Source organism: Miniopterus schreibersii, assembly GCF_964146895.1.
Source record: "Miniopterus schreibersii genome assembly, chromosome: 10".
Classification (NCBI taxonomy): Eukaryota; Metazoa; Chordata; class Mammalia; order Chiroptera; family Miniopteridae; genus Miniopterus; species Miniopterus schreibersii.
In genome coordinates this window covers 32,714,181-32,729,679 of record NC_138110.1, presented here as the reverse complement: position 1 = coordinate 32,729,679, position 15,499 = coordinate 32,714,181, and the positions used below count along the sequence as shown (strand labels likewise).

The following is a 15,499-nucleotide window of genomic DNA, read 5'->3' as shown; positions in this document are numbered from 1 at the left end:
GTGTTGAGTCATTTACGCCACTTAGATCTCAGAGAATCTTCATGGCATTTTCTAAGGTAAATCTCCATTTTTATAGATTGGAAAGTTGGAGCTTAGAAAGGCAAATAAAATTCCAGAGGTAATGGCATATCCAGGTTTTTGTGGAGCCTGAACTTTATATTAGTTTTAAAAGGGAAAAAATGTCAAATTGTGAATACTAAATTGCGATTAAGGCCTTAGAAGGGGTCAGAAGTAAAGAGGGACCCTGGCATATGAGTTTTAGTGGTAACCAACTTGGGTAGCTTGACTAACCACTCTGAGAGCTGCACAGACTAAAGGAATTAGATGAAGAGAAATATGAACTGCAAAATGAAAATCATTCATCTTTAAAAACTCTTGCTATAATGAAGTTACAGTAGGTTTAAAAAAAAATTTTTTAAACAGATTTTGTTGTTGTTTAATAAATCAGGCTAATTGGGGGTGGTGGTGCAGGGTGAGTTAACTGTCTGATAAAGTGCCAGGCAGTAATTTAGATGGTCTAAGTAAGCAAAATGGAGAAAAATTCCAATTTCTGTATTGTACGTTTCTTAGAAAACATTTGCCCTCTTAGGAGCACTGAGAAGTTAGAAGTTTACCTAAAATTGATCTGAGATGCCTTCTGAATAAAACTCGTGTGAAAGCAGCAATCGCTTTCCTAAACACTGCGCCAATTTATCTTCAGTGGTTTTTCCACTGTTAGCAAAATATGTGACGCTGACTGAACACGTTCCCTCTCTCAGAATCAACTGTTTGTTCTACCAAGAAAACTCCTTTTATCCAAAATGAAAAACTTATTTTGCCAGAAGGAGGAAAGTCTTTATTCCCCCACCCCCAAAGCACATCTAATAAAATAAGGCGATCTTATTACTACCATATCAGAGTACAATTGTGATAGGAACTTCAAGTCATATTTATCTTTTCTCAGAGCTGTGTGACATTCTTTCTTTTCACATGAAAATTTCTGATAAACATGGGAAAAGCACTCTGAATTGTGATTTCCTAAAAATGCTGAGTTTCACTACTTTGCAGGATATATGTGAATAGAGCTGCTATGGCTGTCCAGGCTGGGCACTGCACAATTCCAAGGGCCACACAGAGGCCACACAGTGAGTGGCGTTGCCTGGAACAGGACAATGCCATGGCCCAGACCGGAACAGTATGCTGACTGAAAAAAATGGTTGCTACCTATTTCAGAAAAGGACACGCTTGAAGAAAATGGAAGCACATGTCACAGAGATACATAAGCCAGCTTGTACCCAAATGGCTAAATTTCAGACAATTTGAGCATCAAAATACATAAGGACAGAAATACTTTATACCCCACTGAATGGAGAAACGATAATTCCATGCTGATACTAATTAGTGAATATATAAAAAGAAAAAGCTCTTCCTTACAGTAGAATGACAACTAACAAAGTGTAAGAAGGAATGATGCAGTTAAATTAGAAATGTACTGTTTTCCTACCTTTATAGTAAAAATTGAATCAGACAGGAAACATCAAGGGGGTGAGGAGAGGGGAGTTAGCAAAGGAACAGGATACATACTTACAAAATCTCTAAGTCTTTCCTCTCAAATATTCTAGTAATCACAAAGTAAATGGTAATAATATAGCAGACCAACACCTTAACCAAGTGATCCAAATTAATGTCACCAATAAGGGGCAAAGGGACATCCACGGCTCCAGATGTGATTGCCTGAGAAGGAGACACCACACACATAGCAATCCAACCAAAAATGCGTAACCTAAATCTATCACAAGGAGTCTGGGAAACCCAAATTGAGGGCTGTTCTATTAAACAACTTGCCTGTGTTCTTCAAACATGTCATGAAACACAGGAAGGCTGAGGAACTGTTCCAATTAAAGGAGACCAAAGGAACATGATAGTGAAATACAGTAAGTGGTCCTAGACTAGATGCTGTCCTGGAGGGAAAAAATGCAATAAGGGTCATAATTGGGGCATCTGACAAAGCTGGAACATGAACTGTAGATTAAAGTATTAAATGTCCTGAATTTGCTGATAGCACTGCGGTTACATAAGAGGATATCCTTGTTCTTAGGAAATACACAGTGAAGTATTACAGGGATGTATGCTGCGTACTCTCAAATGATTCAGAAAAAATAAGTGTGTGTGTGTGTGTGTAGACAGAGAGAAGGAGAGGGAGGATGGGAGGAAGAGCGTAAGACCAACAAGGAAAAGTGATGTTAAAAATGCGTACTATTAGGTAAGTGGTATAAGGGAATATATTATATTACTGGAACCTCAAAACAAAGAGTTAAAAAAACAAAACAGCAGCCAAAACAATTTTGAGGGGTATCAGCGTTACTTTAATAAGCAGAAAAGTAATTCAACTTGTAATTAGTAGTACAAAACAGAGTTAGATCTTTGGAAACACTTTGCTACTGTTATTATCATAACCATCACCATGAACATTTACGGAGCCCTTACTAAGTGATAAGTACCCTGAAAGGTGTTTCCCCTGCAGTACCTCCTTTAGTCTTCACAACTACCCTAAGAGGAAGGCACTATGGTTATCCCCACTTTACAGATGAGGAAACTAAGGTTTGGAAAGGTTTAGTAGCTTGCCCAAAGTAATACAGAGAGTCAGTGGCAGAACCAGAAATCCAACTGGGTTGATTACAAAGCTGGTGGGATTTATTACTAGGTTAAACTTATTTAACTTTAATTATTTACTAATTTTCCTCAAAAAAAGGTAAATCTCAACCTAGATGAAATTCTGACAAATTAGTAAAATATGCTTGAATGAGGGTTTCTTCTATTTATAATTACAGCACTAAATAAACCAGAGAGACATAAGTGATCTTTTTGGTCCCCATAATTTACTTTATGCTCTCTTTCTTCCAAGGGCTGAACTTGGTAATAAACAAATTCTTTGAAAAAATACACCCCAGTATGTCCTTTGAAATGATCTTATCAAATATCTCATAAACCATTGGGTTCTTGCCATGGCATGAATGTTTGTGTCCTCCTACAATGAGATGTCGAAGCTTAAATCTCCAATGTTATGGTATTTGGAAGGAAATTAGGTGAGGAGAATGGAACCCTCACGAATGGGGTTAGTGCCTTTCTGAGAAGAGACATAAGAGAGGTGGTTACTCTCTCTCCAAGACGTGAGGGCCCAGCGAGAAAACGGCCACATGCACAGCAGGAAGTGCGCCTTCAGCAGATACCAGATCTACGGGTACCTTGACCTTGGACTTTCCCAGACTCCAGAACTGTGAGAAATAAATTTCCATTGTTTATAGTCCATCCAGTCTGTGGTATTTTGTTATAGTAGCCAGAATTAAGACAGTCTTATTTCAAGTTTTTCTTTCTTTAACTATATTTCCTCTCCTTTCATGTAAAGTGGTGGATCTTAATGTCCATGTTTCTTTTTAGTCTTGACATGTCTTCAATTTTGCTTAAAAAATGTATCATTTGCAACACACTGCCTGATTTCCCATTTCAGTACTATTATCTTCCTTGCAGATAAAGGGTTAGCTGCTAAACACAGCATTTCTTTCTTCCCAGTGGAAGCTGAATGACTGCTAATTAAGAAAAAATACATTCAAAACAATAAACATTTGCAAATACTTGCGGGCATTCAGGGAAATATTATCATCTGACACACTGATTACCCATTCCAGAACAAAGGATGTCCAACCATGGCTGCATAATTTAACCACAGGAGGAGCATTTAAAATCCTGGTGCTCAGTCCACACTCAAGACCGATTAAACAAGAACCTCTGACGACAGCACCTGTGCATTGGTCATTTTAAGTTTTCTGGTGATTCCAATGTGTAGCCAAGTTTGAGATCTCTAGATCGAGTGTCTATAGCCATAAAGAATCATATCTTTTGTGTAGAGAGCCAAAGGATTCACAAAAACTTTTCAGAATTGGTCTCACTAGTTAAGGAATGTACAGTCCAACTGGTGAGTGAAGAATTATGGACATAGGGAACTAACTGAAGGAAGACTGAGGACATGTGCCAAGTGAATGTGATACACAGTGAGTATATCAGGAGACCACATGGGGACAGTAGGTGACACCTGCACCCTCTGGACACAACGACAGGCTCTGATAAGAGCAAAGCTGAGGAAGGCAACTTCGACCAGGGAATGGTGTAAACGGAAAAGTTTCCCGTATGTCCAGGAAACAGTGAGGTGGCGAATCTAGCTGGTGTGGGAGGTTCAGTCTTCAGAGTAGAAAAGGTAAGTGTGAAGGAGACTAGAACCAGGCCCTGGAAGGCCCTGAGCAACAAGTCAGAGGGCCCGGTGGCAGTTTCGAGTCTCTAAACAGATTTGCAGAAATGATCAAATGAAAGCTCTCCTTTGGGAGGGCTGATCTGACAGCTACATTCACGTGGGTTTAGAAGAGAAACTAAAACTATCTACTAAGAGAGAAAAACACAACAGATTAGGTAAAATTGTATGTTGATGAAGCATAATCTTATACCTTCCTTTTTAGTTTTCCACGAAGACAGGAACCAGAAATTGGAGCCTGCTAAAAGTAGGGTGGATCTCACCCGTTGTGGGATCTATGCACAGGAGAGGCTGGCAGTCTGCGTGCCTGGCTCGTTCTCTGCCCCTTTGGCCTGGCTCCCAGTCTCACAGTAGTAATACTTTCTGCAACTACGTCTTCCTCCTTTCTCTGAAAAGGCTACTCCTATGGCTAAGAAATAAAATTCTAGAGGAGAAAGCTTCAGGTCAGAGAAATGCTTTCTTACAATTTTTTTTTTTTTTTAATAAGAAGGATTTGTGAGAAGCTGAATCATTCCTAGGTAATACTGGCAATGAAAGATTTCTAGGAATACAAAAGGGGACCAAAACATTCATTCATTCAATAAATATTTGTTAAACATGTACCATCTGCTGCTGTTCTAGACACTGGGAAGAAATACAGCAAAGCCCCTTTTCTAAACAGAAAATTTCCTGGGTATTGTAGAGGTTTCATTCAAAAACATACGAGCAGTCTAAGGTGGCACAATTTATAGCTAACTGACTAAAGTGTCCTGCTACAGATCTTTAGAAAAATTGAATAGCCAAAAATAATAATAAAAATAAAATCCTTTATATAATTAACTGTAAGTACCGGAGAAGGCATAGGGTAACATCAATTCTTTTTTAAAAACTGTATATATGTGTATATGTGTGTATGTACAGTCAAGCCACTAGGTGAACCCTAAGCTCCAAAACAGTACTAGCACATAAATGTGTTCAATAATAATTAATGCATTGTTTAGCTGAATGGGGTTCAGAGTGCGGTGAGAAGGCAGCTATTCTGATTTAACAAAAGCAGTGAGGTCATCTCGGCTGCCTGTGGTCTAAATGCTACGTTTGCATATGTCCAGGTATGTGAGCTTCCAGTGCAAGGCTTTTAAAACCAGACCACAATGCTCATCTGTGAAACGGTACCTTGTGAAATCATGTGATCAAAGTCGTTCACAAAAACCAGGGTTCAAGTTGTGCCCAGGGATATGCAGAGCCTTCGAAGCTCAGAGGTTGCCATACATAGGGACTGTCATTCTAAGACTACAGAGACATTCTTTGTGTTTATAAAATTTTCATATCTAATAAGAATCCACGTTTAACGACATGCATTAATTATAAATAATTACGACAAAATGAATCTCAGCTTTCAATGATCGATCAAATGACCACACGAAAGTGTTTGATTCTCTTTTTCTATGTCATTGTACTCTCTAGTTTATAGACAATTCCTATTTTCTCACCGTGGAGAAAAAAATCTGCACATTCAAGTCCCCTTCCACTCCCTCTTCTTGCCCCACGGGAGCAGTTTTACCTGCGTAATGTACCGGAATCTCTATCTTTGGCCCAATGACGTAGTGCCCCTCCTCCAAGCTATGGGCAGTGATGGTGGTCCACTGACGGCATGAATGAATCAGAAGGTAGTCGTTTTCCCGCAGCCCTTCTATGCATTCTCCTAGAAAACAGAATTTTATATAAGAAACTTAGAATTAGCTCATGCTTACTCCATACTCTGCAATACAATTACATTAGTTAAAACTTCACTAGTGCAGAAGTTGATAGTTCATCCCAAGGAGATAAAGTTCACTTATGAATTAGCAATAAAAAAATAATAAAAAAAAGCATTCCTGCCAAGTTGACAATGTCACTCAAGATGCCATAGAAATGTTTCTTAATTATTTACAAAGAGATTTTCAAATGCCTCATTTTATCTCAATAATTATAAAACAAATATTAAGTGCTCACATTAGGTAATACTTAGATGCTTTGCATATATTATTTCATGTAATACAGTAACATTATGCTGCAGGTATTATTCCTTCTCTACAAGTGGAAAAATATAAATGTTCAGAACGTTAAATAACATGCCTAAGCCCACACAGATTGAATAAGCGGAAAAGAATAAGTTCAGGCCTAGGTCAGATTGATTCCAAAGCTTATGCTCTTAAACACTATAGTATAACTACCAAAAATAAATAATAAACTTATCTCTCTCTCTGTTGAAACAGTCCTTGAAAACAAACGCCTCTTTCTCCTTCTAAATTTTATGTTTTGCCAGTTCTACCTGGCCTCCTACCAAACTTCCCAATTAATTAAAAACAGTGAAGTTTATAGCATACAAATGAAATTATTTTTCATTTTAATAATTTCTGATGTATCCTTTTAGCATTTCAACCAGTGACAAACTATTTCCAGAGAGAAATTCATTCCCTGAAACTTAAAAGATAGTTTTCTAGACACTGAAATGATCCATCCCATTAATCCTGGTTTAGTAATTTTAAATGATCAAAGAAAATACCTGAAAAGGCTAATTTCTTTATACAGATAACCAACCTTCCTTACTTTTGATATTATATTGTTATAATTAAAAGAGGTATTGGTGATTTAACTGTATGTTTTACAATGGCATTTAGAGATCCCTCAAAAATTCTTAAAAGTTTCAGTACTTTTTCAATTAAAAAAAAAGTAGAAAATCTGTGATGATCAATTTGGCTATCACAACCATAAACCATCAAATTTGTTCCCAAACCAATAAGGCCATAATTTTTAATAGAGTCGTAATGTAAGTAAGACTTTATTACATTAAGTAATAAAGTTACAGAAAATGCTAATGTTTCTTTGTTACAGAAAATGCTAAGAATAAAAGCTTTTATTGCAGGGGCGGGGGGGGCGGGGCTGGAAGTGGAGGTACCTTAGCAGGAAGGGGATGGTTCTACTGGGTATTTCCAAACCAGATTCCGCTGCCCCTCATGCTTTGGGACGGCCAGGTTCATAAAGATACCATCTGGGGAAGCCAGTGGTACTCATCAGCCCTTTGCATCTCTCAAGCATATTAGGGCAGGAAAGAAAGATCTAGAAGCACTGCCCATAATATAGCCTCCTCAGAGCTCCCCACCAAGGGCAGAAGGTGGGAAGGCACATTTACAGCAGTTGGGAGTTACAAACATGGGCCTCAGAGTCCAGCATTCCTGGTTCAGTCAAAGCTCTGCCTGTGTGGTCCTGGGCAGGCACCTTCTCTTCACCCAGGAGATGGGACAACAACAGTCCCTTCTTCACAGGGTGGTTGTAAAGATACTTGGTGACAGCGATGGACGCTGTGGAGCACCAAATCTATCATATTATGTTAGGAGTAAGCCAGAAACATGAGCTATTAATTTTATTTCTTGTAAAATGTTTCCTCCCTAAAATGTAATCCTATATATATCAACACGGCAATTCAGGTTATACCCTTTTACAGGTTAGGATATGATATTCAGAGCAGTCAAGAAACTCATCTAGAGTTACACAGCGAGTAAGTGGCAGAAACTGACTTCAGGATCTGCCCCCCTCCCTCCGTCCCTCCCTCCCTCCCTCCCTCCCTCCCTCCCTCCCTCCCTCCCTCCCTCCCTCCCTCCCTCATCTATCTATCTCTCCTGTTCTCTCAACACCACACTGTCTGTAGCCTTGAAAACCACCAACAAGAATCCAGGAAATGGAGAAACTGCCCTTTGGCTTCAAGTCTCACTCGCTCACTCAACCAGTATGACAAGCACTGTTCCCAGCGCTCAGCACACACATCAGAAAACAAAACAAAGACCCCTGCCCTAGGACCCTTACTATCCATCAGGAAGGAGAAAGCACCATTAGAAAGAATGATTAAATGAATTAATTAGAAAGTGAAAGGTGCTTTGGTTAAAGGGTAAGAGGATCAGAAGAAAGAAGAGCAGTTTGCAAGTTTGTCATTTTATCCAGCAAACATTTGTTTACTTATTTTGCCTTTATAAAACAGCTTGGAGATATATTAGACAAAGAATGTGCATATTTCATGTCTACAATTTGATGACCAACAAGCACTTATTGAGTATCTTTTATGCAGAGAGCAATGGAGGAGTGGGCAAAAATATAACGAGGACGATTAGGTCCCTGCATTCAAGAAGTCAACATTCTCCCTGATGAGATGCATTCATAGGAAATTTCATGTACGGTAGGACATGCTGAGCGCTATGCCAGAGGAAGCAGAAATCTAGAGTGGAGATGGGGACTTTAGCAGAGAACATCAAGAATATGTTAAAAGGAATATAAAGCATTAGGGATGGTCCTTCTTTGGTTGATGAGATGGTCTTAGATGAGAGGGAGGCAATGGGGAGCCACTGAAGAGTGCTGGGTAAGAGAATAGCCAAAACACTACTTTAGGAAAATTAATCTGGTGGTACTGAGAGAGGAATGGAAGAGAGGAGAAACCAGAGCCACGGAGTACATGCAGGAAACTCAGAGGAAAAACACAGTGCCATTCAGGGAAAAAAGAAAAATGTCTTTTTCTGCAACTAAATTGTTGTATCATAAAAATGGTTTTAATTTTATTCCACAGTGGGCTGTAAAGAGGCAGCTAAGAAACAATTGCAGTCAAGTTAATCAAAATGAAAATGTAATGTTAAATCCTACTGCTAGCTGATGTTGTAAACTCTATCAAGAGGATACAGAATGATTTTTGAAGCCATAAAGTAAGACACCAAGGCCTATTTTTGAGCTTATGTCTTTTTAATTTTTTTAAACAGCTGAACCATGTGCCTGCTTTAGGCAAAAAAAAGTTTCACAAAAACTGTCTAGAAATAAAACTTAATATAATCACTTAAAATATCCTAGGGTAGGCCACAAATAGAGAAATTACATATGAATTCATAAAGTAAACAATTTTTGTGATATAATTATCCCGTTGCTTAACTGCTATGTATAACACACTAAACTTATATATTTAGCTCAATGATGTAATAAGTCTAAAAGAATTGTGTTAAATTCCAAAATATGGTAATGCCATCCTGAAATTTCTCTGCATCCAGCATGCTTCCAGGATATACTTTGTCTAGTTTGAACTTGACCTCTTCAACATTGTCTTACATACCTGTTAAAATCATTTTTAATGCTACTAAAACTGAACTCTATGAATCCTTCAAAGTAAGTCTGCTTAAAAAAAGAAGAATCGAGCCTGGCTGGAGTAGCTCAGCTGGTTGGGGATCACCCTGTGCACCGAAAGGTTGCCGATTCAATTCCTGGTCAGGGCACATACCTGGGTTGTGGATTTGATGCCCAATTTCTCTCTCCCTCCCTTCTTCTCTTTCTAAGTATGTCCTCAAGTGAGGATTTAAAAAAAGAATCTATCTCAAATTTTAAAGTAACTATTTATTACCTGGACATGCACAGATTCTGCTTGTTTGGCTGCTGGGCCAATATAATCTTCTGAGTTACCTTTTCAATCTCTCCCTGTTACCTTCTCAGTTTTTCCCCTTTTAGATTAGCTGTAACTGTAGGAGTTAATCAAAGTTCCACCCTTAGTCTGTTCACCTTTTCTCTCTCCTTGACCATCTTATATACCTCTCAAAGATTTAATTAGTTACAGACAATTCCCAAATCAATGCTGCCAGTTACTAATTTCTATACTGAGCTGAGAGTTCAGACTTGACCCTCTGCACATTTCTACCTGGATGGCCCCTTGTGACTCATTCAGGCATCCCAGGTTCTTTCCACAAGCACTTCTTGAAGAGAAGCTGTAAACCAAGTATCTGCTCTCATGGATCTGACCTCTTGGCTGAGTTTTCAATCTCCTGTTCTTCACTCTTTCAACGTATGTAAATATTGCTGCAGATAACACTTTTAAGAAAATAGCACTGCTTATCTTTTTCTTCTGTTCACATCTGCCTTCACTGATCCCCATTCATACAGAATGAGATCTTAACTCCTTGGTCCAATGCTTAAGGGCCCAATGATCTAGTTCCAAAGGGTCTATGATCATATGTCCCCACACCACACATTAGAGCCCAAAGAACATGTTCTCTGTCCACATACCCCTTTCTCTCTCTCACATATTTGGGCCCTCTCCTCACTTTCTTTCATTTGCCTAAGCCTTTATCTCCCAATCCCTACTCACCCATTACTTATCCTACTCAGTCTTGAAAGACCAACTCAAATGTCCCCACGAATGTCTTCCTGATACGAATCCTCAACATTTTAAATGGAAACTGCATTTATCTTGTCACTTTGCTTATATTCTATGATAAATTTATAGATTTTTTTACAGCTATGAGCATGAGGAACTCAGCCTGACTTTTTAATGTTTATCTATATTTAAATAACATTATAATAAAAATAATTTAACACTATGGGAATTACAAGCAATTTTTTTCCCTTTTAAAAACTTTCCTTGTCTATATATTCGCCAAGTTTGAGAAACACAGTTACTGAGGTTAAGGAACAAAGATATTCAAGATCATAAATGCTGTTGGATGAGATCCTCTCTAAACTATCTCTTCTTAACAACAACCACAGCGAAGCAATGAAACAGCCCTGAGTCACTGCCTCATGGTTTCGCTTTAATATTCTAATATAATATTTATCTTTATTTAGAATATTTCCCCCTACACATTGAATCTTATGGTTTTTATTATGCTAAACTATTTTAGCTTTGTCTGAGCTATAATTAAATTCATTACAGTTGAATGTATGAGTTAGTGCATAACTACAGTACCTTTACATATGAATTAATTAGAATGGGTCTGAATCAGTCCATGTGTTGTGATTTTTGGCAGCTAATAAATTTAAATGTTTTTGACTTTCCACATTTGTGTCTCCTTGTTCTTGGTGGTGTATTTCACACCAAAGTAAAGGGCTCAGTCAACAATTCGGGGTGGTATCTCTACAGGTGTGCGCTTTGAATCTTTTCAACTCCTAGAACTCCTGACTTTCCACTTTGCACAGAAAATACGTAATTTTATCATGCCAGTTTATTTTTTAAAGCATGCTTTTGTCCCCAATTTGTTTGGTTTCTTCTCAGCACATTGGTAGGAGCCTGTCTATGCCGGATACTTGCATGTTTGCTGACTGATTAATAAGGCTCCATTGAAATAATTTGATTTATTACATGTGTAATGAGAATCAGATTTACTGAACATGGTAGTGTTTTTATGTTATGAACATAAACTGTTCCTTAAGTCATAGCTAAATCTATCAACAATGGAAAAATTAATAGGTCCTGTGATATCTGTGTTCTACTTACTACAAATCTAATGTAACGGTTGGGCATTGTTTTACTTTACCAATGTTAACAGGAAAGCTGGTCAAGTGATAACATTTTACTTGTATTTCCTCATTGTTAATAAATAGGGCTGTTTAATTTTAATTATGTGTTTACTTGACCTTATAATCCTTTCCAAGTAGACAGGAATCCTAGTGAGTTAAATACTCAAGCCACTGCATTTCTCCTACAATGTAAACTTTTTAAAAAATACCTTCAATGTCAGGGGCTGACCACCAGACAGGATTCCTTTCCTTTCCAACTCCCCTTACAGCTCAGTGGTGCCACGCCACCGAGTTCTAACCGAGGCAGTGTGAGCAGAAATGACATTTCCCACTTCCTGTCCTGTCCTTGCCCATGAAAACTGCCCACAAGCCATTCGCTGTGCGCTCTCCTCAGCCAAGGGCTGAATATTGATTCCCAGGAAGACCTTGGAACAAGCTGAAGATAGCACAGCTGCCAGCAGTCTGGGTTCCTTAATTAATACATAGTGGAACAAACCGCCTGCCCATGCCCTGACCACACACCGAGCTGGGATGTGAGAAACACACTTGGACTGGGACATTACGCCAGCGATGTGCTGTAGTTTTCCTGTTTGGTTTCAGTAGTTAGACTACCTTATCCGAAACATCTCTGTGCATAGCCTCCAACACCAGCAACATTTCCCGATTATAATGATCACAGAGGTTTGGTTACAGAGGCTATTCTTTCGAAGTACTCTTCATAAATACAAACTTACCTTGAATTTGCAAAAGTAGCTGAAACTAAAAATTCTTCTCGTTCTTTTAGTTACATTTCATCCCATAAACTGAGGGGTATAATTAAATGCTATTTAATTAACATCCTCAAACATTTTCAATGTATGAAGTCCTAGTTATTTTAACATCTCCCAAACAAACAATAAATATTTACTGGGAGAACAGAACATGGTACTATGATAATATTTCCTTGACCTAAAGAACCACAATCCAAATGGCATGGTGAGTAAAGAAAGGTTATGTAAGGAGAAGAGGCAAAGGAGGTTAGGAGATGATGTCACAGCAAATGGCTCTAAGGCAGTGAAAGAACAATCCTGGAATCATGAAATTAAAATGCTATCTGCAACGAAAAAGCAATAAGGTGTCCCAAGAAGGAAGTATTAGCAGGAGAGAAAAATCCTGAAAGAAAGTTAGCAACTAACTAACTAAAATAGGAAGAAATTATAAAGCGATCAGGAAGAATGTGGTTACAGGAAATCATTAAAGCACAGGTAATAAATTTTGAATTCAATGGAAACTAAAAAAATTTCTTCAATGAGGAAAAAAGCTCTAGGAATAAGAAATGATGTGGCTTTTAGCCTAATGATTGAGGTATTATAAGAAAGTGTAGGACTGAAGAGGAAGGGGCAGACATGGGTATCAATCAAATAAAGGTATCTGAAGACACCTGATAAGAGCTTCTCAGAAAGCATATAAGGGGTAAAAAAAGATAAAGCTTCTGGCACAGATGCCCTCAATGCAAAGGAGAGAGTGTCCTAAATCTAGGAGACACATGAATAATTTTAGCATACTAAAACTCACCTATAACATTACCCTATTCCAAATGTTGAACAGAATCCTCCAATGACATGCACACACATGCATTTCTTTTTAAAAAATTTATCTATTTTAGAGAGAAGGGAGAGAGAGGCATCAATTTTTATAAATATATCTTTATTGATTTCAGAGAGGAAGGGAGAGGGAGAGGGAGAGAGAGAAACATCAAAGAGTGAGTCATTGATGGGCTGCTCCAACTGCAGATGGAGCCTGCAACCTGGGCATGTGCCCTGACCAGGAATCGAACTTCAATCTCCTGGATCATAGGTCAATGCTCAACGGCGCACTGAGCCACGCTGGCCAAGCGAGAGGCATCAATTTGTTGCTCCACTTACTTATGCACACACCTGCATTTCTATATTCATCTACTTCAATAGGATAGTCCATTTCTAGGCGCTGCCATTTTATGAACACTAAAACATATCTTAAGGTACAGAGAAAGGGCTGGGGTGGGGAAGCGGGGCGGAGCTATAGACACCAGCACTGCTGGAGCTCCGCTGCTGTCCAGGTCTAACAATGGGAACCTACCCGCTGTCGCAAGTCCCACCCTTCCCTCAAGGGCTCAGCCTGAGGGGAAGCAGTGCTTCTGACCCCAATCTACACATTCCCTGTAATCAGTAGGGGACTTGTAAAAGCTCCAATGGCGCAGGTGGGGGTAAGGTCCCACGTCAGACCAGTGAAATCAGAATGCCTGGGAGTGGGACCCAGATACCCACGTGTTCTGAAATTTCCTCAAGCGTCCTAATGTGTAGCTGGGGGTTGGAATAAAACTGAGGCTGTCAAGAGTGAGGGCCCTGAGGCTTCACCCCACCAGGTGACTCAGTTCTTGAACCTGCTGTGAGAACGGATTGGGATAATACTTAAGCAATTACTTAGAAAGTGTTAGCCACATACTAAGTGTTATTACTACTATTGTCCTCAAATACCTCAGGTCACAGGATTCTCTAAAGCTACTAAACTTGCACAGCACTTGTCTGCTTTTTTTTTCATTCTGTAGTAATTATAAATTATCCTGTTGTTTAACATTTAATACATATACATTATATGTCTCAAATTAGACTGTGGCATTCTTGGGAGTCAGGGACTTTGTAGCCCTCTTTCCCAAGCAGGGTCAATCACCCATTGATGACAACTCAACATGGCCATTTCCCCCTATTTAGCTCCCACAAATTGATACATTTAACTATCAGGTGACATTAAAGATATTTTCCTCCTTTTTTTGTTTTCTATGTTGCAATAAAAAAATAAGAGAGATTCTAGTTTCTAAGACCTTTTTTCCTATTTAAACCATTAAAAAAAAGGCAGGTTATTATTTCAGACTAATAGGAAGCTTTTCATCAAGAATGACTATTTGCTTTACCATATAACTTCTAGTAGGTTTTTTTTTTAAAAAAAATTATGATTCACCTTTAACTAGAAAGTGGCAGAGACTAGTGCTGTCCATCAATATCTCACTCACTCCTCATCCTCAGTAATTATTCCCTATATTAGCTGGAAGCATGGCTGTCCAGAATACAGAATACTTAGCAATTGTGTATAATGTGACTAAGACATAGACAATGAGATGTAGTAGAAGTAGTATGTGCAACTTCCAAGATGTATTCCTTAAAAAAATATCTTGAATATACCACAAAGTCTACTGACTGAGGTTGACAATTCAGTGGTTTTAGTATAGTCACAATGTTGTGCAGTCATTACTGGAACCTAATAGTAGAACATTTCTATCACCCCAAAAGAAACCTCATACCAATGAACAGTCATCCCCCCTACTTCCCCACCCCAAACTTAGGCAACCACTAATTTGGTTTCTGTGTCTATAAATTTCTGTATTCTGGATATTTTTTATAAAAGAAATTATAAAATATGTGACCATTTGTGCCTGCCTTCTCTCACTTAGCATAATGTTTCAAGGTCCATCTATGTTGTATCATGAATCAGTCCTTCATTCCTTTTTATGGCCAAATAATATTTGATTATATGGCTATCCCATGTTTTATGATGCTGGGCATCTGGCTGTTTGCAGTTTGGGCAGTTATTGAGTACTGCTATGAACATGTGTGTACAAGTTTTTGTGTGGACATATGTTTTCATTTTTCTTGGATGGGATGGAACTGCTGAGTCATATGGTAACTCTAAATTTAACTTTTTGAGAACTCCCAAGCTGTTTTCCAAACTGGCTGCACCATGTTATATTCTCACCAGCAACAAATGCACGTTCCAATTTCTTCGTATACTCTCCGACACTTATTATCCATCTTTTTTTAAAAAAAATTATTTTTTAAATATATCTTTATTGATTTTGGAGAGAAGGAGGGAGACAGAGAGAGACAGAAACATCAATGATGAGAGAGTCGTCACTGATCAGCTGCCTCC

General features: G+C 38.5%; 1 protein-coding gene across 7 annotated transcripts in view; it reads right to left on the bottom strand.

Moving 5' to 3' along the window:
- GAREM1 (GRB2 associated regulator of MAPK1 subtype 1) overlaps nt 1-15,499 on the bottom strand; it is a 172,733-nt gene that overhangs the window by 105,400 nt on the left and 51,834 nt on the right. For all 7 annotated transcript variants that reach the window (XM_081150226.1, XM_081150227.1, XM_081150229.1 and 4 more), the window contains one exon: nt 5,823-5,963. In XM_081150226.1, coding sequence (XP_081006352.1) covers nt 5,823-5,963 — 141 coding nt within the window. The remainder of the gene's footprint in view (nt 1-5,822; nt 5,964-15,499) is intronic.